The following is a 22,907-nucleotide window of genomic DNA, read 5'->3' as shown; positions in this document are numbered from 1 at the left end:
GCGATTAAAAAAGTTCCGGTCATTGAAATCTCTGGACGAACTACTTTATTTTAGTCTCGAATGGCGTAAAATGGTCGATTAGCAAAATCAACTCGTGCGTGCTGCAGTAGTCACAGTTCACACAAATGAAAATGTAATTGTGAAACGCTTCGTAAAAGCAATATGTTATATGACACGTAATATGTTATATGACGATCTTTTTAAAACCTTCTGCTAGTTGCACTTTGCGCCATCAGGCCCGGAAAATTTCAACTAACCTCGCAAGTCGCACATGTGCGTTGTGCTCCCTGTTATACTCGTGGATCCAGCACGTTCGTGTGCTTGGGATAGAAGGAGTTACAATTTTATACAGTTTTAAATAAAATAATTTATAACAATGGGTAAAAAGGCTAAAATTGGAAAGCAGCGTCGTGATAAATATTATCACTTAGCTAAAGAGACAGGTAAGTTTCTTTATATTTTGATATACCGGTCTGAGAGATTATCTTAATTTTCATCACATGGACTGAACCTTTATAAATGATGTCAACAAAATGACAACAAAATTGTTCAGTCAAGAAGTCTTCAATATTTGATAATAACTTTAATTTCTTTTTCAATCTCAGGTTACAGATCTCGTGCTGCATTCAAGTTGATTCAGCTGGAAAGAAAATTTGAGTTCTTGAAAAGAGCTAAAGTATGCATAGATTTGTGCGCTGCCCCAGGAGGATGGATGCAAGTAGCTCATGAACATATGCCAATGTCAAGTATTGTTGTTGGAGTAGATTTATTCCCAATCAAACCTGTACCAGGATGTATCTCAATAGTAGGGGATATCACTGTTGATAAAACCAGAGTAGAAATATCTAGAGAACTTAAAACCTGGAAGGCTGATGTTGTGCTTAACGATGGTGCACCAAATGTTGGTCAAAATTGGTTGCATGATGCTTATCAACAATCTACTTTAACCCTTTCTGCTTTGAAATTGGCCACTAGTTTTTTGAGAAAGGGAGGATGGTTTGTCACAAAGGTTTTCAGGTCTAAAGATTACTTAGCTCTTGTGCACAATTTCAAGCAACTCTTTCAAAAGGTAAATTACACTAGTATAATAAATAAATTAATAACTTTTTAGCTAAAAATATTTTCACTATATATGAATGGGTCCATAATAATTTATTTTATAATTTAATGTTTAGGTTCATGCCACAAAGCCCTCAGCATCACGTAATGAATCTGCTGAAATTTTTGTTGTTTGCCAAGGTTATATTGGTACACCCAAAGTTGATCCCAAATTGCTGGATCCAAAATATGTATTTGCAGAAGCTGAAGAAGACCTTAGGCATAAATATAACATTTATGCACCAGAAAAGCAAAAGAAAGCCAAAGCAATTGGTTATGAAGATGGAGATTATACTCAGTTTCACAAAGTTTCTGTTAAAGATTATATTGCTGGGTCAAGTGCAGTCGAAACACTTCAGTATGCTTCACAAATTGCCATTGACGATGAAAGAATCTTGAACCATCCAAAAACAACAACAGAAATCAAAGAATGTTGTAAAGACATTAAAGTTTTGGGTAAAAAAGATATGAAAAATCTTATGGCTTGGTGGAAAGCAATGAAAGCTGAGTTTGGAGAAAAAAAAGTTATAGCTGAACCAGATACAGTTGAAGAAATAGAGCCCAAAACTCAAGAAGAATTGGAAGATGAGGAAGATGAACAAATTACACAAGAAATAGAAAAAATCAAAAAAGAAAAAGCCAAGGAACTGAAAAAAAAGAAAAAGAAAGAGCGCGAAGAAAGAGTCAAGCTCAATAAAGCTATGAATTTAGAAATGGTTCACAAAGGAGATCCAGGAATTGTAATGGAAGCTGATGATATGTTTTCACTGGAACAAATTAAATCTGCTACCCAGTTGGCTCAAGTGACTGATCAAGCTCCTGATATGTTAGCAGTAAGTGATGAAGAGAGTGAGGACGATGAAAAAGTTTTACCAAAATATGTTAAGTATGAAAAAGATTCAGGACACTTGGATAGCAAAGGATTATTTTATAAAGATGATGAAAGTGATTTGGAATTTGATGAAAATGATGATGACAGTGATAAAGAAGACGATGATGATGGTTTTGGTACTGATACTGAAAATGATGTAAAAGAAGAAGAAGACGAAGAAGAAGAAGAGGAAGATATTGAAATGGAAGTGGATGATGATGAAGAAGAAGAAGAAGATAATAAAGAGGAAGAACACCCTCTAATTACAGATTTGGATTACAGAGATCTGAGCACTAAAAAATTAGCAAAAATTAACATGTTTTTTGAAAGAGATAATTTTAAAGATTCTAGTGACGAAGAATTAGTGGAAGATATGGACATTGATAGAATGGTCGATGTATACAAAAAAAAAGGAGGAAAAATTATTGGTGATGACAAAGATTCCTCCCAAAAAAATAAAAAATCTGGAAAGTCGAAATATCAGAGTGATGATGAAGTATCTGATAATGATTCTGATTATAATGTCGATGAAGAAGTAGGTAGAGATATCAAATCTTCCAAAAACAAAGCAAAGAACAAGAAAGTTGGTGGCAAAGATGGATTTGAGATAGTGTCCAAAGAATCAGGTAAGCTTAAAATAATTCATCATGAAATATTATATCACAAAAAAAGATTATAAAAATACTTATAAATATTTTTGTCACAGCAGCAAAATCACAAGTTAAAAAACGAAAACTGACGCCAGAGGACTTGGCACTAGGAACTATGATTGCTCAGGGCAAGAAAGCTCGCAGAGACATCACTGATGCTGCTTGGAATAGATATGCTTTCAATGATGATCACTTACCAGATTGGTTTGTGGAAGATGAGCAAAAGCATATGAAAAAGGAAATAGAGATCCCAGAAGAAATACTTGAGGATTGCAAGTCGCGAACGAAAGGTATCAATGTGAGGACCTCTAAAAAAGTCATGGAAGCAAAGGCTCGTAAGAAGAAGCGAGCATTGATGAAAATGAATAGCGCAAAGAAGAGGGTTGAAAATGTTATGGAGAATGTAGAATTAAGCGAACGCGAAAAAGCTAGACAAGTGAAAAAGTAAGTTTTTCTAGTGTTGAAAATTGAAAACATGGGTCTGTATTATTTACTAATCCAATTTTTTTTTCTTTCAGTATCTACAAAAAAGCTACGCAAGAACCGAAGAAGAAAGTCACTTACGTCGTCTCTAAAAAGCACAGTGCACAAAAACGCGTTTCTCGACCTCGCGGTGTTAAAGGACCTTACAAAGTCGTTGATCCTAGGATGAAAAAGGATCTGCGTGCTGCAAAAAATAAAGAAAAGACAAAAGGTCGCGGGAAGAGAGCGCCGCCACCAGGTCGTGGCAGAAAAAATGCGTCCGGAGGTCGGGACAAAAACAGCCGAAATGAAAGGAGATCACAGGCAGAAACTGGTGGTAGCCATTCAAAGGGTACCAGAGTCAGAGGTGGCAAGGGTAAAGGTGGTGGCAAAGCCCCAAAAAGGCGCTAAACTTAGACCACAATTAATTATGTTAAAAATGCTTAGCTAATAAAATTATTTTTACTATTTGTTTATACTACATTGGTATTATTACCAATCATCTGTAAATAAAATTTAAAAAGTTAAAACTTGACGGATTTTAATATAAATGAATGGTGTTTTTATTTCCTATCTATAATATCACAAATGAACAGTAAAATTAGTTTTATGGTTTTATATCTTTGAGCCTCAACTCTGAATTGCAGCTGTGGTCGTTTTAAGCATATCGCACCCACTCCAATTTATAGCTCAAAATACTATTAGAGCGCTTGGGCGTGAAATTCAGAATCTGCCACGTGAGCCTGTGTACTACATGCTCAAAGCAAAAAAGTAAAGTGTTTTTTAAAAATTTAAATGAAAATCTAAACATAAATAAAATTTATATGGGCATTATGAAACTTCTATGGACGTTTAATACTATATTTTTTGATATTATTAATCATCAATTATTTAAATCCGTGTTTACGTAAAAACTTATTGCGCAAACTTTTTAAACTCGCCGGATGCCTGAATTCGACTAAATGAGTGTTGATAGACAGTGTCATGATGCTTGATTTTTCAAGTTTGTCGTCACAATATTAGAATAACAATGATATTTTTATTCTAACAAAAAAAGCGAAAAAGAATTACAATTGACATTCACTTTTATACGAATTTAAATTTCGCGCTTACTCTGAGTGCTGCTTTTTGGAGCGCTGCCAAGTGCGGCGCTGTTGTAGTCTTCGAGTTTCTGACGCTAGCTGTCGCATTCGCGTCTTCGAGTCAAATCAGAAGCGAGCTTGCATTGCAGATGCACGCCGGCCGCTTACAAATCACTCGAATCGTTACAAATCATGGCTGCTGGACCGATAGCCGAGCGGAATCAAGGTAAATTATTAATTAAAATTACTATTTTGTAACTAACTAATTGAAAAAGATTCTACTGGATTAATTTCTCTGGAGATTTCAAATGTTTTCATCGATTCCCATGGCTAACTTTTTCAACGCTACAATTTTATATATTTTTAACCTCTAAAATATCTATTAATAACAGTATTCGTCAACATTAATGTGACGTTTGTATGTGCTTTATGCGCATTGCCTAAAATCCAATAATTATTCATCAATTTGAGTGTTGATTTGTCTATATGAGCATGATTTTTAATTATCCTAATGTTTATTATAGATGCCACAATATATGTGGGTGGTCTTGACGACAAAGTATCGGAAACTTTGTTGTGGGAGCTATTTGTCCAATCAGGACCAGTCGTAAATGTACATATGCCCAAGGATAGAGTTACCCAAATGCATCAAGGTTATGGATTTGTAGAATTCATGGGTGAAGAAGATGCTGATTATGCAATAAAAATCATGAACATGATCAAGTTATATGGAAAGCCTATTCGTGTAAACAAAGCTAGCGCCCACCAAAAGAATCTTGACGTTGGAGCAAATATTTTCATTGGAAATCTTGATCCAGAAGTGGATGAAAAATTATTGTATGATACATTCAGTGCTTTCGGAGTTATATTACAGACGCCAAAGGTATTTATTGACAAACATCTTATTTTTCTATCTAGAAATGATCATTTAAGGGTTCCTTACACCCACTCAGTCAATAACTGATACATGGTTATTTTGTACACATTTTTGAAATGATGCTAATTAAAATTATAAAAGTATGCCTGTTTTTTTAGTTTTCAATTATAAAAGAGAGTTAATTGAAAATCAAGTTTTTTCAAAATTTCGATCATGTAACAGAAAACCAATGACATGGGCACAAGTTTGATAATTTCTTTTACAAAATTTCAAGTTTAATGGTTGTCTGTAGAATAAAAAAAAATGTGTACAAAATAATCGTTATGAACTACAAAGAAATCTAATTCAAATAGTACAAATTAAAATTATATCCAATTGTTAATCATTAAATTTTCAATTTACAGATAATGAGAGATCCGGATACAGGAAACTCCAAAGGATTTGCTTTTATCAACTTTGCTTCTTTCGATGCTAGTGATGCTAGCATAGAAGCCATGAATGGACAGTATCTTTGCAACAGGCCAATTTCAGTATCATATGCTTTCAAACGTGACTCCAAAGGCGAGCGTCATGGTAGTGCTGCTGAGCGTCTTTTAGCTGCACAGAATCCATTGAGCCAGGCTGATCGGCCGCATCAACTGTTCGCCGATGCTCCTCCAATCATGCCTATGCCAGCCATGCCAATGGGTATGCCACCACCGCATCCGGGAATGATGCATCCAGGCATGGTGATGGCCCCTCCTCCTCCACCATCAGCGGTGCCTCCGATGGGTCATCCACCTCCTCCACCGGTGCCACCACCACCAGCGGGTTTCCCTGGCAGTATACCGCCACCACCGATGCCGCCGATGCCGAACATGCCGGCGCATCCTCCACTACCGCCAGGCATGCCACCACCGCTACCCCCGATGCCCTCTCAAAATCGACCCATGATGCAGTGGCCGGCTGTGCCTCCGCCACCGCCACCGACTGGCGCTGCTCCGCCACCACCTCCACCGACAAATCCACCTCCGCCTCCACCTCAGTTTGGACAGTTCCAACCGCCACTGCCGAGAACCCCTGGACCGTTGCCTGGTGCAACGTGGAGGGCTCCCCATCCACCACCGCCATTCCCGCCTAGGGGTCCACCGCCACCTCCGCCACCACAATAAAAAGCATATATCTTTTGTATGCGGATTGTACAGTATCTAGATAATGTAAAATACTCCATAGAATTTCATAGAAATTTTGGACTTTACTCCATAAGGAATGTAAATAGTAAACGTTTATATTTTTAAGTACAAAAACTGATTCGCCTGTCGTGAATATATGTTTTTTAAAATAAATAATCGAAAAAGAAATGAAAAAAAATTTCTTGTTTTCTTCCTATACTTATTGATGTACATCACGGAAATACGTTCGACCTCGCGCCTTCTTATAACGATATCAATGTAATTTCTTGAATTTTCTCACACAAGCATGAAGTGAAGTAAAAAAGAAAATAGGTGAACTCGCTGCGTAATCGCGACGAAGCATCGACAACACACGCGGCAGCAGGACAGAGCGCGTATAGTCGTATATTTATAGTCAACGTATCGATCGACGACCGAATGTGTCCCGCTTGCTAACGAATCGATCGTCCCGAAGTTGTACCCAGCAGCAAGTGGTGAATATATATAATGCATAATATACAGCTAGCCACGTCCAGTAGAGACTCGACCTCTGCGTAGTCAGTGCACATATAGAATCGAAAACTTCGTTACCTTCTATACGCAATCCAGCGAGCTTTTTTCATTTGAAGATACCTGTGAAGCTGCGCGTAAAATCGGTATAAACGTGGTTCCGTTGAACTACTCATAAATGCATTCGACCATAAGACATCATCCTCGCTACGCGATACCGGATTGCAAATCGGATAGATAGTACGACGCGAAAGTATAAACGGAACATAATATGTCAACGCGCATATCGTGGGAGTGCGACAACGCGACCAAGTCCACGGCGGAGGAGTCACTCCAGGGCGGCCCGGCCAAGCCATTCCCGTGCGCGCCCGACAAGTTTTGCTTCTACTGCTGCTGCAATCCCCAGTGCTGCTTCGTCATTCAGCGCAAGCCGCCCAAGCACTTCTGGGAGGCCTGGTACGTCTGGCTCAGCATCGCTCTGCTCCTCGTCATCGTCCTCTCGGCGGTAAATGAAATTCATTTATATACACGTTATATCGGAAGGATCGAACCTCGCACGAAATTATTATATAGCGTAAGTATACGGATTTATCGATTTTCGCGGCGCGCGCGCTTATATATATCATGGCTCGTGTGCAGCAATGACGATGAATATTTAACGAGGGAAAAATTCGTTTTATCGCGCGTCGATCGCGTTTTCGCGCGCGCAAACTGTATACTGTTATTATTGTATCATCGACGAAATCGGTTGCGATCGAGCTCGCACACGTGATAATAGTTTTTTTCTTGTCACCTTTTCTGCACGCAGATAGGCACCTACATCGTAACCAACTGCAAGCAGAATCTCGCGTCCATCGGTTTCTACGGCAGAGGCATCGGCGCGGCCGCGGCGGCGACGACAACGAGTCTCGTTGGCAGTGCGGCGTCGAGAAACCGGGCGCTGCAGCAGCAGCAAGCCATCGTCGACAACAGGAACGAGATTTCCATAAATGTTATACCCACGTCGGCCGCGACGCTCTCGAGTCATCGGAAAATCATGCTCATTCCGCCTCAGCCGGCTTGTACTCATCTGAGTGAGTACATTAATGAAATCATAATATGATTGTTTTGCGCATGGAAGTGATTTCTTATATCCCCTTTCAATACTTTTTTTCTCTATCTATTTCCAGCCCCAATAGTTGCTTGAATGGATACAATACTGCGAGCATTGGACGTAAATGTGTCACGAATTTTGCATTTTGCTTCATTAAGAAACAAGTTCAAACAAGAAGTTGAAAAAGTATGAGAACGTGTCGATTTAATCTTCAATGTATGAGATATTTATACGATAATTGTAATAAATATCTTGGACGATCGTAAATGTCGATTTTTTGTACAGTTGCGGAATCCGAGTTATGACGTAATTTTGAATATAGCGAAAAAGGCGCTTTTAAGAACGCATATTCAAAGTACCATCATCGAAGGCCTCCTTCTGAGTAAAGCTAGATCGTTAATTTTCGATATTGCTCGTTACGTCGATTAATTATATTATTTCGTTAATTGATATTTATCCATTAAAATAATACCAATATTTTATGGCTTAATAATTGAAAATATTCTACGAGCTAAGTGGACAATTTATTCCAAAGCACTTTATTTTATCGTCTATAAAAAATTTTGACTGAACGATCTACGACTTTTTTCAACTTGTATTATACCTCCCGAGCTAAGCGTTTCATTGAAAGTCGCAGTAGGTCTGTCAACGCGATCGCAACAAGTGCATAATTTTATTCAAAATCGTACAGAATGAAAAAAACAGTAAGCGAATGCCTGGTGCAGAGTTTGAAGCCACTGAGCTCGTCGAAGTTCCTCAAGATCGTTTATATTGCGACGATTAAAGGAATGTCAAGAGCCGAGCTTGCATTGTAAACCACCCAGTGGCTTCTGCGGTGCAGTGAATGCAAGGCAGAAAAAAAAGAAAAATGGAACTATCATTTACGAAGAAAGCCGTGTGCGCGCCGGTGTGTGGAGGATATTACAGCATCGCGCAGGGCCAGTATTACCGCGAGAGAGAGAGAGAGAGAGCGAGTGCACGGTGCAGTACGCGCGTGGAGCAAGGAGGAGCGCCGCTTTGGATGTATATGAGCGCATATATAGGTACGGCGAGAGGCAAAAAGTGCTGCTGCTGCTGCTGCCCTTGAACAATGAAGGTACATAACGCAGCTAAGAAGCGGCGCATTATAAGCTGTAGGATTTATGGCATGGCGCAGCGGACCCGCGCGGATCGTGAGTTACATTACGGACATTTTTTCGCGGTCTATTGACCTCTCGGGGCTTTCATGTAATGAAAGAAGAAAAAAAAATTAAATAAAAAAAAGCTGCGCCGAGTACTACGTTGGTATATGATTATACCACTGCACTGTTGCGCTATTATTGTATTATGAATATACTTTTGAAGCTTGTCTTTGGTTACTTTTTCGATTCATTTTCTATATTAGCTGTGTATTTTTGAAAAAGATCTCTTTTGAATAAATTGACGATTTTTCTGTGGAAACATCAAACATTAATAAACACTTTGATAAATAAAAATGATTTTTCCTTTCATTTTAAAATTAGTCGTAGATGAAATAAAACTTAGCTACTTTAAAGCTAGATTTGTTCTAGATGCTAGTCTAGTTTGGAAAAAAGATTTGTATATTCACATAATTTAATTATATTAAAAACATTCTCATTCTCCTAACAATTTGGTCTACCGAGCTTTTCTTTTTTTCCTTTTTTTTTTTCAATTGGTCATTGTTAAAAACATTATACAGTCATTGGACAGATAAAAATGGATTCATTTCTTAGCAACAAGTAAGCGATTCATGCAGTATCACGATACAGTTTTAATTGCTGCCCCCATTACACTGCTTGTTCGCTGATTAAATGCTTCTCGTTTTTTTCGTGTTTTTTTTTTGTTGCGTACAGATGTTGACTGTATAAATTTTGAGAAGGCCTCCCTGCTGGAGATTCACAGAATTAATCATCCCTGGATCTTAATTGAATGAGTCGATTCTTAATGTTACATCGAGTCAATACGTTTCCCCGGCTCTTATCGAGGCTTAATGAACGGGCGACACATGATCGATTATCTCGGTAAATTTTATAATCAAATACTCTCGGATGTTCTTATAAAGATACTCGATGAATCTAAGGTAGCCCCATTTGAGATATATCGAGCAGATGAAGATACAAAAAGACTATTTTTACGAAAAATGTATGCAAAAAAGTAACACGAAATTCAAAGCAAAAATATAGCCTAGCTGTAATTTAGCAAATATGCTAAAAATTTTCGTTTGTCAATTTTTGAATGATGATTACACAGCACTCAAGTTGCAACTAGTAGGGATTCAGCTCCAAAAAAGAATTTCAGTGGTCAGCACCGGAAAAATCCTGGTCCCAATATCACATTCATAATACCTTTAGGCACTACATAAACATGGGTTGAGAGAAATAATTCTTTGTTGTTTGGATGTTTCTCCATGTACATCGTACATAAGAAGTGTAATCTATTTGAGCGCCGAAATGTAACAAATTTCCATAACAATATCGACGTAATTTTAATGATGTACAAGTGCCTCTACTGTATCGCAGTATCGATCAGTCGCATGTATAGTGGGGAAATAAAAAGTATGGTCAAGGAGCTACCACAATCATACGGACGCCTCGCTAATATACGAATTGTGCGTTTAAAAGAGTCTGATGATAGTTGGGCGAATGCAGGCGACGATAACATCTTCGATCCGGTGGATTCTTGTAAAATCGAAAACCTTGAAACACTCACGTTTTATAAATCACCAGTGAGTTACATGACTAGAATTATGTTCTAATTTTTCACTATCAAAAGGTTTTACATAATTTTAATTTGAAGCAAATCGAATGAATGAGATTATGGCATTACAGGAAAAGTTAGAAGAAAAAATATTCATCGATTTTGAGTGCAAAAATGTTAAATCTGAACTGCCATCTCTATCGCCAATTGTCTGCAAAACTGAGTACCAAAGTTATCCACCTCTTGTGAAAATAAAAAACAAAGTTCGGACCAGTTATTTGATCGAAAGAGAACTAACAATTTTGATAAAAAAAGAATTTGATTATGAGAAAAAGTGTTATTTTCAAGTAAATTCCCGAAGGCAGTTTGGAGAAAACAAGGATGTGAAATCTTACATAAATTCAGTGCATGATCTTCTCAAAACCTTCGAATGTGAAATTTGTCACAAATCATTTTCATTCAAGAGCCATCTCAATACACACGTCAATACAGTACATTATCGTAGCAGAACCTTCGAGTGTGAAATTTGCCACAAATCATTTGGACAAAAATTTCATCTCGATCGACACATCAATGCAGTACACGATCGAAACAAACCCTTCGAATGTGATATTTGTCAGAAATCATTTGGAAAAAATAGTACTCTCAAATCGCACATAAATTCAGTACATATTCGTAGCAAACCCTTTTAGTCTGAGATTTGTCAAAAATGATTTGTCAAAAAAGGATAAACTCAACAGGTACGTAATAACAGTACATAATCAGAGCAAACTCTTCGAATGTGAGATTTGTCACAAATCATTTAGATACAAGTGTGATCTCAAGAAACACATTAATTCAGTACATGATCAAAGCAAACTCTTCGAATGAAAGATCTGATTTCCTTACAACACCAATCATCCAATGCGCTCCAATTAATGATGTCCAAAAAAATTTAAATATCTACTCATATTTTTTGGATGAACTTGAATTCGTTTTATTCTATTATATTTTTCGAGTAATTTCTACACTCTCAAACCCGACAGTATAGCTATATTTTCAGAGAAGGCGCGACTTTCAAATCTCTGTAATGCAAAAATGGCTATGATTAAAATAAAAATAAAATTTTTTATTGTTGTCTCCCATTTTTTCTTGATTCTTAAACCTCAATTCTGAAGATTTTTTAGAGAATAAATCAAATACGCTCATGGTCCGGAGCCGTTCACGGACTTGATCGAAACGAGGCCTCGCGAGCACGATGTTTATTTACGAAAAGAAATCGTCAAAAACATTGAGTATTCCGATATGAAAGTGCGAGACAAAAAAATTTTAAAAGCTACCCAGGACGTGCGAAACTCTTCTGCGAGACTCTCGCAACATGTCAACTTACAAGCCTCGATGCGCATTTCATCGCATCGAAATTGGCCGAAATCCATTTATATTATACGCGCTTGATAATACATAAAAATACAAAATCGTGTGGTTGTAACATACTGCAACTCTGCGCGCGGTTAGCAGATTTTATCGAATGTTGTTTTTCATTTTTTAATGCAAAAGTTATAACCGATGGCATCGGTCGTTCGAACGACGCGCTTGTTTGCTTGTACACATACGTGTGAGTGTGTGGTGGACTTTGAACCCGCGCCCAGAAAAATAAGAGGGACATGAAACGCCGCAGAGAGGCAATTTGCAAAAGGTGATCCGCGCGTGAAGATGATAATCGCTCGAGACGTTAAACGTTTCGATTGGGTTTTGGTGATGGGGTATATAAAACGCGCATCTCACTCATATATATTCATTATTATGAATAAAAGTGAATATGTGAGCAAGGCTCAAAGTGGGAGAGAACTTAAAATTAGCGAGAATAAGCGACGACGAAAGAGCTGCACGTACTCGGCACTCGGAGCTCGCTGTCATTTCTGAGAAGTCCTCCCTGCGGATAATATATACACGCGCGAAATCGCGAGATTTTTCTTTCTCGATACACCTAACGCTCGCACGAATCATCAGCACAAAGTCATACGACTAGACGTCATGACGAGTTTAACAAGAAGCAGTGGTTTCGTGGCCGGGCTGATGATTTTTGCCGTTTTAACAATCGTTGCACGCGACGTTTCGGGTAAGTGTCCTCAACAAGCGTTAAAGGGAATAATAAAACGTGCGATAGGCGATAAAAATTAATGCTGAAAATTGTGTTTGCCCCCTGCACGCAGCACGCAAGTGTGTGTGCACGAGCAAGGCCTGTCGAGAAAGTGGCGCCAAAATCTGCAGAACTCGCTACTCGTGCTACACCGAGCACATTTATTACAACAATGGGGATGTGAACGAGGAGGAGCGAGGAGTAGGAGGGCCAACCGTCAAAACGACGCGTGGTTGCACCGAGTACGTATCAAAAATCTTTTTTCCTCTCGTTCTTATTATGTGTTTCGCTTTATTTTTATCGTTAAAAAATAAAAGAAAATGAAATCGTGAGCAATCAAAGAGACAATTAGTCAACGTTTATAAATACGAAATTTAAGAAAATTGGTAAACATTATTCCGGCACCCGACGACGATATGGCATCAGCGTCATCATCATCGACCCACCGAGCGCCGGGCAGAGAGCGATAAATTACTTACCGGCGTGGCAGTCGATTCATTAGCGCATCCCAGCTTCATCGATGATTTTTATATAATAGAAGTCGCGTGTGCGTTCGCGCCGCTCGCTGATGGATTGTCGTCGATCGCTTTTAGTTATAACGGTTTTCTCGATATTCAACTCTTTATCGAGTTCGACACACACGCGTGCCGAGATAAAAAAAGACGAGAATTCGCGAGAGCGCTATATTAGCGCGTATTTTCGGCCACTGATTGTTTACATTCGGTTGGGGACATTATACAAAATTTAATTCGTTCGTAAAGAAAGAATGGGGAAAAAAACAAAAACCGCTTTCGGAGCTCGTTACGAGGCAAATTTGTTCGGCTCCCGATTATAAAGTTGTCGCAAGATTGATGTTGTTTTCTTTTAACGAAAGCGCGAAAACGTATAAATCATTCGAAATTTTCGAAGAGAACGATAAAAAAACCGTTCGAGCTTGGAATGCACACCGCCGTTCTCGAGCGACGTTAAAAAAAGTTTTTGTACTACAAGTAATATTTTGGCGATTTATGCATACAATTATTTAATCTTTTATCAATTATCAACTGCATGCGTGCGCGTTGAGGAGCCTTACTGTAAAATGTACGTTCGAAAGTTCACTCGAGACTCGCGTTGAAGAAATTAATTTTAGTTATATTTTCTCATTCTGTCTTTATTTTCTCAAAAATCTCTCAAACGTCTTACCTTGAGTAGTTATCTTTCAAGTTGGTAAAATATAAATGATAATTCACGTCGAATTTGCAACGGCTGAAGCCTGAACGTTAAGGACGTATAAGTTTGAATTAACCCTATTCCGACTAACGGCTAACGTGGCAAACGGTTACCACATTCTAAATGCACCTTATCTGTATCGTTCGAGGTATTCGAATAATTGATGATTCTTGCCGTAAAGGGATGAGGCTCATCGTATCATATCATATGAAATATCTCATGATTTATTCGAAATAGCTTCAATGCGACATAATTTCATTTTTATTTATAATCGCTATTCGTTAAATACGAAACGACAAAAAAACTCTTACTTTGCGTAGAGGAGCGAGTCCGTTGCTGTGCGAGGCGAGATCCTGGAACTCGGCCTCCAGTTTCAACGGTCATCCACGCACTACTGACGATTCGGAATCATCCTCGCTGCTCTCGGCCAAGGACAACCGCCGCCGGGCGCTCGCGGCCAGTTGGCCAAAATTGATTTGCTGCGACACTCGCGACTACTGTAACAACGACACCGACAACGAAGCCAGACACGGTCATAATTACGACACTCGGCGCGATTCACTAAATCTGCAGGAGGATGATGACGATGATAAGCGCGCGGATCCGACTGCAACTCATGGCCAAATGCAGCCGGCAAGTGGCGCCGCTCGACTTCCGAACGTCGCGAGCTCGTCCAACGCATTTAAACTCGACGATGTTCGACAACGGCTTTTCGTGGCTGCACTGATTCTGTCGATTGCTGCTCTCTTCTCCGTTTGCGCGGCTTACTACGTTGTAACGAGGTGAGAACTGTTGTAATACCTATTATATGACGATATGCTTTTGAAGTCTTGATATTGCGTAACCTCAAAATAACATAATGTTCGTGAACTATACTGCCCATGCCGGGAACTTTTGCATTTGTAAGATACTTTTTACAAAAATAGAGGTTGATTGCGTGCGAAGATTGAATCAACACACGACTTATTCTGTTGATTCGAATTTTAGTATAGTCAGTGTATTATATGTGTTCACAATGAATTTCTTGCTTCGAAGTTTCACACGAAGTGTATACGAGTGACCTCTTAGCTTCGATTTCGTGATGAAGAAACGATGTTTTATATTTTACCAAATTACTCGTATTGGAATCTCCCTTATAGATTCGCGTTCTCTCTCTCTCTCTCTCACTTTTTCTCTGCCTTGAAAAAACGTTATCCCGAGACGAGCAAGTATTCGAATTGCGTTTTTTTTTTCAAATTCTGAATTTATGAAAACTAAACAAAAGTAAAATATTAATTGTGTCAAGGTATACTTCGTGCTGCATTTTAACAGCATCAGTGCGGCTTTTGAATATTTCCGTTATAATATATACAAACACGCTTACACACACATACCCACAATTCTGAAACCGGTTTCGAAAATTATAAATTTATTCCAACGAATTATCAAACGAATTCCTCCACCTCCATATCTTTCTCAAATTAACTTTTCTTTTTTCCCCATTTATTTACACTTTTTTGCGAGAAATAATCAAACATCAACTTTCTCGATACCACCGAGTTTTTAAATGTGTCTACGCACGAAGGATACCGGACGATAAATTTTGATTACGATTGTCTTTTTCATTTTAAAAAACAACGACGTCGACGAAGACGACGACGCATGTCAAAAAGCAGCGCAACGCGCGGCGGTTAATTAACGCTCGTTTTTGCGCACATTGCGTAAAGTGCGTTATGATTGCACGCACACACGGACACATGTTAATACCATTTGCACGAGCTGTAAGAAGCGCCGGGGCGCACATGCGGAATCTTCCCTCTCCCCCTCGTGGCAACTTCTTTTTTTTTTCGTCGTTGTCTCTAATTAGCGCCGTAGCCCGACGACTCGCGCGCGCGTCTCTCATCTTTTTACGTCCGTGCCGAAACTCAATGAAGTCCTACTTTAATTACACTTGAATGAGGCCCCTGGCCGCGTACAGTCAGGAAGGGGTTGTTGGAATTTCGCAGAGGCCCTTCTCCCTCTCCGTGGCTCGTCGAGACTATACATAACGTCGTTTAGCGCGCGGGTTAACAATTTGCTTTTTGTACTCGCGGTGCACTGGCACAGCTCCGATCGTCGCGAGTGGCATAATAAATATCCGAGATGAATTCGTTCGTATGGATGCCGCGCGCCATACGGATGCAACAACGTGCGCACTTCGTGCCGCGCGTGCTATTACGCATACTTATATATACAACTTTTGTCAATGGGCCGACAGATGCATGCGCCGAGAATCCGAGAGCCGAGATCCGTATAATACCTACACCACGAGTACTCAACTGCGAGGCAAGCACGTGTATATCGCGTCATAGGATTTATGGCAAGCAAATGCTCCTCTTCTTCTTCTTACTGTATACCTTCTGTTTCTTGTTCATAAAATAATCTGAATTTTTGACGTTGAATCACGTTGCGAAAGTAAGACCTTTCACAGAGTCATAGCTGAGGATTTTTCCCGACTGTATGGCAATTATTAGGCTTGGATTGAATAAAATATACGTTATACATTTTTTTACATTTTTCGATTTTTTAAATTATTTATTTTCTTTACTTTTTCTGAAAAAGGAGGACAACGGGACTCGCGGTCGGCTAACGGTTAACAATGTCGTTACGAAAAGTTCCTGATAAAATATTCTGATGTAAACCAACTTTTGCATTCAAATTTGGAGCCATTGGTGTTTATGAACATGAAAAAATGCTGGGGTTTATTACAAGTTGAGAATCTTCGTGAATATACAACATGTCGTGGAGCGTACGAGCGAAAAAGAAGGAGAGATACAAATTTCTGGCTTGTGAATTTGCGTCAAAACACACTTCTGTTGATGATCAAAAAATTCGTGCAAAAATTATTTTCTCTTATAGAAGAACTTTATTTTATTAGTTACAGTTTATTGATATTGGCGATGAGTATACATATTGTTGCATGAAATTTTAAATAACATTATGCGGGGTGAGATAATGTTATTTAAAATGAGATGGCATTTTTCTAATAACACTTTTATTTTTTTTAAATGGATTCACTTAATAGAATAAATAGTTTTGAAGCAATGAAATAGCGATACAGAAAGTTGCAAAATTACATACAATTAGATCCAAGAACTTACAGAAAACGCTCTGAAACGTGATTAGCATTATAAAATTGCCATCAACTTGAGAGGTTCAATATTTTATATACAGTTCAGAAGATGCTTAATTTTCCTCCAAAATTTTGTTAAATTTTTTGAAACTTGAGGATTGTATTCATTTAATAAAATACGATTGCAAAAACTCGTAATATTATTGGACATGAGCATTTTTAAATTAGTCTTCCGAACTTGTGTACTTGAAATTTTATATAATCATCAAGTTGTAATGTGTGATTGATGCACCGTACTGATGTGGATATTTCAAATTATATTTTCTTGAAAATGATTTTTCGTATTTATCTCAAGTATGTTTGGTACCATTATGCACCGAATTAATGTGCCTTGCGAGATTATATTTTTGAGTGAATGACTTTCAGCAAATATCGCATGCATATTTGATATCCTTGTGCACCGCATCAATGTGTTTTTTGAGATTAATTTTTCTTCCAAACTTTTTTCCGCATATATCACATTCGCATGTAACACCATTGTGCACCTCATCAATGTGGATTTTAAGATAACCCTTGCTTGAGAACTTTTTTCCGCATATATCACATTCGCGTGTAACGCCATTATGTACCGTATCAATGTGGATTTTGAGATAACCTTTGTTTGAGAACTTTTTTCCGCATATATCACATACGCGTGTAACACAATTATGTACCGTATCAATGTGGATTTTGAGATGACCTTTCATTGAGTATTTCTTACCGCAAATATCACATGCATGTGTGATACCATTATGCACCGAATCGACGTGTTTTTTGAGATTAATTTTTCTTCCAAACTTTTTTCCGCATATATCACATTCGCGTGCAACACCATTGTGCACCTCATCAATGTGGATTTTAAGATAACCCTTGCTTGAGAACTTTTTTCCGCATATATCACAATCGCGTGTAACACCATTATGTACCGAATCAACGTGGGATCTGAGATTACATTTCAATGAAAATGTCTTGGCGCATACATCACATGAGTGAGTGACGCCATTATGTACCGTATTAATGTGAATTTTGAGATAACCTTTCATAGAGTATTCCTTACCGCAAATATCACATGCATGTGTGATACCATTATGCACCGAATCAACGTGGGCTTTGAGATTTCTCTTGCTTGTCAATTTCTTTCCGCAATTGTCACATGCATGTGTGATACCATTATGCACCGAATCCATGTGAAATTTGAGATAACTTTTTAATGAAAACGTCTTGCCACAAATATCACATGAGTGAGTAATAAAATGATGCGGTGTTTTAACATGCCTATTTAGATTACACTTTTTTGAATATTTCTTTCCACATATTTCACATACGTGGGTTGTATCGATGTTGTTTTTCAGGTTGTGTTCGTTGTTACACTTTTTTTGAATTTCTCTTGTTTTATTGTTTTCGACGAGTGCACAGTCGAAATTGAAGTTCAATTGCTCTACAACGTCGTCAACAATTTCTCGTTTTACTTCCCCCGTGGCTTCTATGTTAATTTCGTTTTTAAATTCATGCTCGTTGCTATACTTCATCTCTTGTAAGTGATTTGCAGAATAATCATCAATTTTTTTAACTTCTAATAAATTCATATTGGACTTAACGTCTTCACATTCAAAAACTATTTCCATATCGTCATTGAGTTTATTTTCATGATTTTGGAACTGTTGAAAATTGAAAACTAAATGAGAATTTAAATGAAAAACAACCGAAGTATATATCAGTTATTATAAATTATCAGCACTTACTGAATTTTCTCGCTGAAATGGTAAGAGTTGGATGTTTTTGAAATCGGGTTTCTTGTCAATCGTTTCACAATCCTTTCCAATAAACGAAATATCAGTAGGTTCCTGTTTTACTCTGAAATAACCTCAATCAGATCAAGTATATTGTTGCAATATTTTTATAATTTTATTCTCATAAAATGAAGAAAATACCTGATGACACCATTTAGTACATTACTGGATTCCATCTTTCTTTTTTGGAATTTCACTAACAATTATAACCTCTCTTGGATGATCAAACTATCTACACGGGCTGACTGACAAAGAACATAGAGAGCTGTGCTTGTTCTGTTGTTTACGTCGTGCGTAGCATGCATGACCTCCGCGTCTCTCTCGGCACAGTGTTTTGCCATGATACGCTACACTGAGAGCTGTGCGAAACTGGTCGCGCACAAACTTAGGCTTTTTGCGTAGACACCAATTTCAAAATATAGCGATCAAATCCCATCGTTCTTCGTCAGCCTTTCCGTGTACTGTAGTTTAAAATTAATTTAAATATTTTAAAATCGTTTGGTAAAATTTCGAAATTATCAATCAAGTTATCAAGTTTTAAAAATTTATATTTTGTTTAATAATCCCACCGAAAAAGAGCTAGTACTTTTATATTCTCTATAATTACGAATAACTTTTTTTTCTTACATTTCACCGTTTTTTTTTTTTTTTTTTTTTTTTTTTAATTAATAATCTTCATGATAAAATTGAGAATCATTTAATTGGAAAATATTCAATTAAAATGCATTGTTTTTTATGTATACCAAAAAAATGAAAGACCACCTTTGGCGCACGCGACTCATCCGGAAAATAAAAGTACATGTGCGTTTCGCGCGACGCGTATCAACGGGGCGGCCAGTCGTCTGGGCACCGCAACAGTCTCGACTTTGTCGCGACTGCAACGAAAACAGTTTACATATAATATATATGTTCGTGCTTTATGTAGTCGCAAGCGCCGATATCTCAATCTCCCTTGTATTTTCTGAAAAATAATTTATTTAATCTCACCAAATGAAGTTAAGGAATAACTTAACTACTATAATAATTTTGCTTGATCAATCCATGCTTATTTTTACTGTTGTTGATTTTCGAGCTTGCTTTCCATTTCTATAATTTTATGATTCTTGTTTAGTTCTTGATCGTTCTTGATTTTTCGATCGTAGCAATTCACTTCATATAATTCTCATCAAAAATAAATAATCAAGTTTTTATAATTATGTGCTGTCATCAATTTAAAACGATGTGAACCTATATTCAAACAGGAACTACTCACTAATTCCTGTAGAATAGCGTCCAAAGCTAGCCCAGCTACTCGAAGGAAAAATCTAATTTCTAATTATAATCCGTTCATGAAAAGATTTAAAAGTAAAGAAGCAAAATAAACAATGACTTAGAGGAACTCTAATTTCGGTGCCCATCTGGAATATCTTTGTTTTTATAATGATCGTTCCGACTGCAAAATGCGTGAGAGACAAGGCTTCTATTTGTCCGAGTAATCATTTTCCATTTGTCGATTTAGCCTCGGCATTAGCAAATACAACCAATTTTAACGATCTAATTAGATAATTGTACCTTAGTGTTATTCGTAATTATGTTTAATTTACCACTGAAAAGACAATTTTTATCCTTCGGAAAAAAAATTTAAAAAATGATTTTTTTCCATCCTTCCGGCAAAAGTATTTACTTTCGCCGTACGCGTAGCCTAGAAAAAGAAGTACTTTTGCCCACTTCTGCGTGTCCGACAGATGCAGTGGTTGCTGTGGCCAGCTCAGCCTAGCAACGTAATATTTATAATTTTATCGCCCGTATTACTTAGCCTACAACTTGTCGAAGACACATCAATACGTACAGGCGTTATACTAATTACGTGGTAAAAATTATGCAAAGTCCTGAAATATCATTCGCGCATGATGGTATGTCTACGGACGAGAAAGAATGTTGTGTGTAACTTGTTGCACACAAATCAAAATGAAAAAATGTTTTTTATATTAATGTTATTGATGCTCGCCCCCCCCGACCAGCATCACTCGCTTCGCTCGTGATGCTAATGTCGGGGCGAGCATCAAAATTCGAAGCTTAATTACAGAGTCATATGTTAAAGTTTAGTATGACTTGTTAGGCTCACAATGCTAAAAGTAAAGGAAAAAAATTCGCAGCACATATAACTGATTTCATGTAAAAGTCAATAATAACCATAACCGCTTTGTTTTTTGCACAATCAGACGGCAAATCAAGACCTCGATGCGAAAGAAAAAACAAATGCAAGTCTTTATATGCATTGAGATCTTGAATTCAATTTATATTTTGAATTTATTAGGATAATTTTATGAAAACTTTTGCGCGGGGATGGAAAAAAATACTATTTCTTACACGGGTGAAAAATGAAACACCCTCATACACGTGATATGACGCCTCGGCTTCGCCTCGGCGCCATATCACGTGCATGCGGAAGTTTCATTTCTCCCCCTTGTAAGAAAATCTACTAGTTCAATAATGTTGCACGAAGAAAAAGCTGTCGCGACGTTATCACTCGCGGCGCGAAAAATAAGAGAATCGCAGAGAGCCGAAGAGCTTCTCTAATCTTTCCGGGAATGTCGGAGCATGTTCAATGCGTGCCGTATTTAAATATGTACCGCGTCGCCAAAGCCATCGCGCTGATACAGGTATATACACCCTTTCTACGTGTGCACTGCGAAGGTGCGAGAGAGGTCCAGTAAATTAGGGCCCTGAAATAAAGGAGAAAGAGCCCGAGATTTGCTTTAAGTGCGTCTCGATCCGCGCGTAGCGCACTCGAGATAAGACCCCGTATCCTTCCTTTCATTTTTGTCTCGATTTTCATGGCCTTTTTGTATTATGCCTCGATGTCGTCCGTGCACACTCGAGATGACTGTGCATCGCGCTGCTGTGGTCCTTCGCGCGCACAATTACAACAGACATAATCGCATTTTTAATTGCAAAACCACTCCAGGTTATACTGATCTGAAGTGATTGCAGTTTGGTTTTATAAATATTTTCAAATTAATGTTATTTTTGAAATATTGATATAATTTGTGAGATCTATAAAACACGAATGAGAGAAATGATGGTATTTTATACAGTTTTATACGTCAAATGAAACGAGTTATTCGTTATATCGTAATTATCGTTGTTTCGTGTTTTTTCCTATCACACATAACGATGTGTTACAGATTCTTGAGAGCCAGAGGCGACCGTAGCAGCGAAGCCGGCAAATGTCTGTGCAGGATACTCGGGCCTCAAGGCGACAACCGGATGGACTTTTGAGCCGCCCGATGGATAGAGCGAAATTTTCTCTCTCTACCGCTTCCCTCTTTCTACACATCGTTTGCACCAGGTAAGTGAAACGATGTTATTGCCGCATTTTTCTCAGACACTTGGACACGCGTATAATTAAACGCGGATAAACGAGCAGCATCTGTGTATTGTATGTTGCATAGAGTTTTTGCTGGTGTTTATCTTGTGTACATTTTTTCCACCGTATAATATTATGCAGACAAGCAAGAGATTTTACTTGATCGCGCGACGAGCGAGATGATTTCTCAATGAATCATTTTAGATGAAGTTGTTTGACAAAAGTTGAGTGGATAGCGGCGGCCTTTACGCGTTGATTAATGACAAGCAATTGGAAAATGAGAATCAGACTCTGAGAGAAGTCATTGCGTGATGGATATAGTAAGGAACTTGGGTTACTTTTTTATCGTTGATCTACTGTCTAATTTTTAAGCTCGCTTTTTCTTCAATCAAGACAATAGCGCATTGTTTTGCCATCCGAATGAAATCACAAATCCCCGTACGAAATTAATCACAGGTCAACAGCCAATATAATTTTTAAACTATATAATACAATTTATAATCGTGACATTGTCAAGACGATCGAGACAACATTAGAAATCTGCGTGACGCGATCGTTTGCGCTTGCATTGTATAAGCGTAAAAGCTCGCACGAGCTTACATATACACGCCGTAGTTTGCGGATGTTTGGCGCTCGTTGGGTATATATCGTGTCCATCGGTCCGAGAGAGCGCCAAACGGTCGCGACGTTCTTTCGTCGCCGGTGGCATCGCCGTCGTCGTCGTCGTCGTCGACGGCCTGACGGTCGCCGCCGCAGCGACTGTGTTTGCCTATACACGCGCGCAACGTTATATCCCCCATGCCCCGTGACGCGCGCGCC

The 22,907-nt window shown here is 38.3% G+C and overlaps 4 protein-coding genes across 7 annotated transcripts; 3 read left to right on the top strand and 1 right to left on the bottom strand.

Annotated features, from left to right (window-relative positions):
* Nucleotides 1-241: 241 nt before the first annotated feature.
* On the top strand, nt 242-3,616 carry LOC106656312 (pre-rRNA processing protein FTSJ3). 2 transcript variants are annotated; one of them, XM_014377220.1, is made up of 5 exons: nt 242-443; nt 606-1,069; nt 1,176-2,595; nt 2,679-3,063; nt 3,138-3,616. In XM_014377220.1, exons 1-5 carry the CDS (start codon nt 377-379, stop codon nt 3,490-3,492), a joined length of 2,691 nt encoding a protein of 896 aa, XP_014232706.1. In that variant the 5' UTR covers nt 242-376; the 3' UTR covers nt 3,493-3,616. The 2 variants fall into 2 exon arrangements, with proteins under 2 accessions (XP_014232706.1, XP_014232705.1); XM_014377219.2 differs by having other exon boundaries at nt 243-443; nt 2,676-3,063.
* Nucleotides 3,617-4,284: 668 nt separating this feature from the next.
* On the top strand, nt 4,285-6,380 carry LOC106656114 (splicing factor 3B subunit 4). Its single transcript, XM_014376792.2, has 3 exons — nt 4,285-4,389; nt 4,688-5,046; nt 5,445-6,380. The coding sequence occupies exons 1-3, from the start codon at nt 4,356-4,358 to the stop codon at nt 6,189-6,191; spliced, it is 1,140 nt and encodes a 379-aa protein (XP_014232278.1). The 5' UTR covers nt 4,285-4,355; the 3' UTR covers nt 6,192-6,380.
* A 305-nt stretch (nt 6,381-6,685) lies between these two features.
* On the top strand, nt 6,686-9,417 carry LOC106656138. 3 transcript variants are annotated; one of them, XR_002763583.1, is made up of 4 exons: nt 6,686-7,275; nt 7,510-7,774; nt 7,871-8,010; nt 8,080-9,417. XR_002763583.1 is itself a non-coding variant. In XM_014376828.2 (3 exons), exons 1-3 carry the CDS (start codon nt 6,973-6,975, stop codon nt 7,885-7,887), a joined length of 516 nt encoding a protein of 171 aa, XP_014232314.1. In that variant the 5' UTR covers nt 6,686-6,972; the 3' UTR covers nt 7,888-8,061. The 3 variants fall into 3 exon arrangements, 2 of the variants coding, with proteins under 2 accessions (XP_014232314.1, XP_023317363.1); XM_014376828.2 differs by lacking the exon at nt 8,080-9,417 and having other exon boundaries at nt 6,686-7,206; nt 7,871-8,061; XM_023461595.1 differs by lacking the exon at nt 8,080-9,417 and having other exon boundaries at nt 7,871-8,061.
* A 7,321-nt stretch (nt 9,418-16,738) lies between these two features.
* On the bottom strand, nt 16,739-19,002 carry LOC106656148 (zinc finger protein 112). Its single transcript, XM_014376841.2, has 3 exons — nt 18,881-19,002; nt 18,692-18,803; nt 16,739-18,607 (listed from the first exon to the last, which is right to left on the bottom strand). Exons 1-3 carry the CDS (start codon nt 18,913-18,915, stop codon nt 17,333-17,335), a joined length of 1,422 nt encoding a protein of 473 aa, XP_014232327.1. The 5' UTR covers nt 18,916-19,002; the 3' UTR covers nt 16,739-17,332.
* Nucleotides 19,003-22,907: the final 3,905 nt, after the last annotated feature.

Source organism: Trichogramma pretiosum, unplaced genomic scaffold (assembly GCF_000599845.2).
Source record: "Trichogramma pretiosum strain Unisexual culture from Peru unplaced genomic scaffold, Tpre_2.0 scaffold4, whole genome shotgun sequence".
NCBI lineage: Eukaryota > Metazoa > Arthropoda > Insecta > Hymenoptera > Trichogrammatidae > Trichogramma > Trichogramma pretiosum.
The sequence above is the reverse complement of the archived record's forward strand: the minus strand, read 5'-3'. Positions and strand labels throughout refer to the sequence as shown.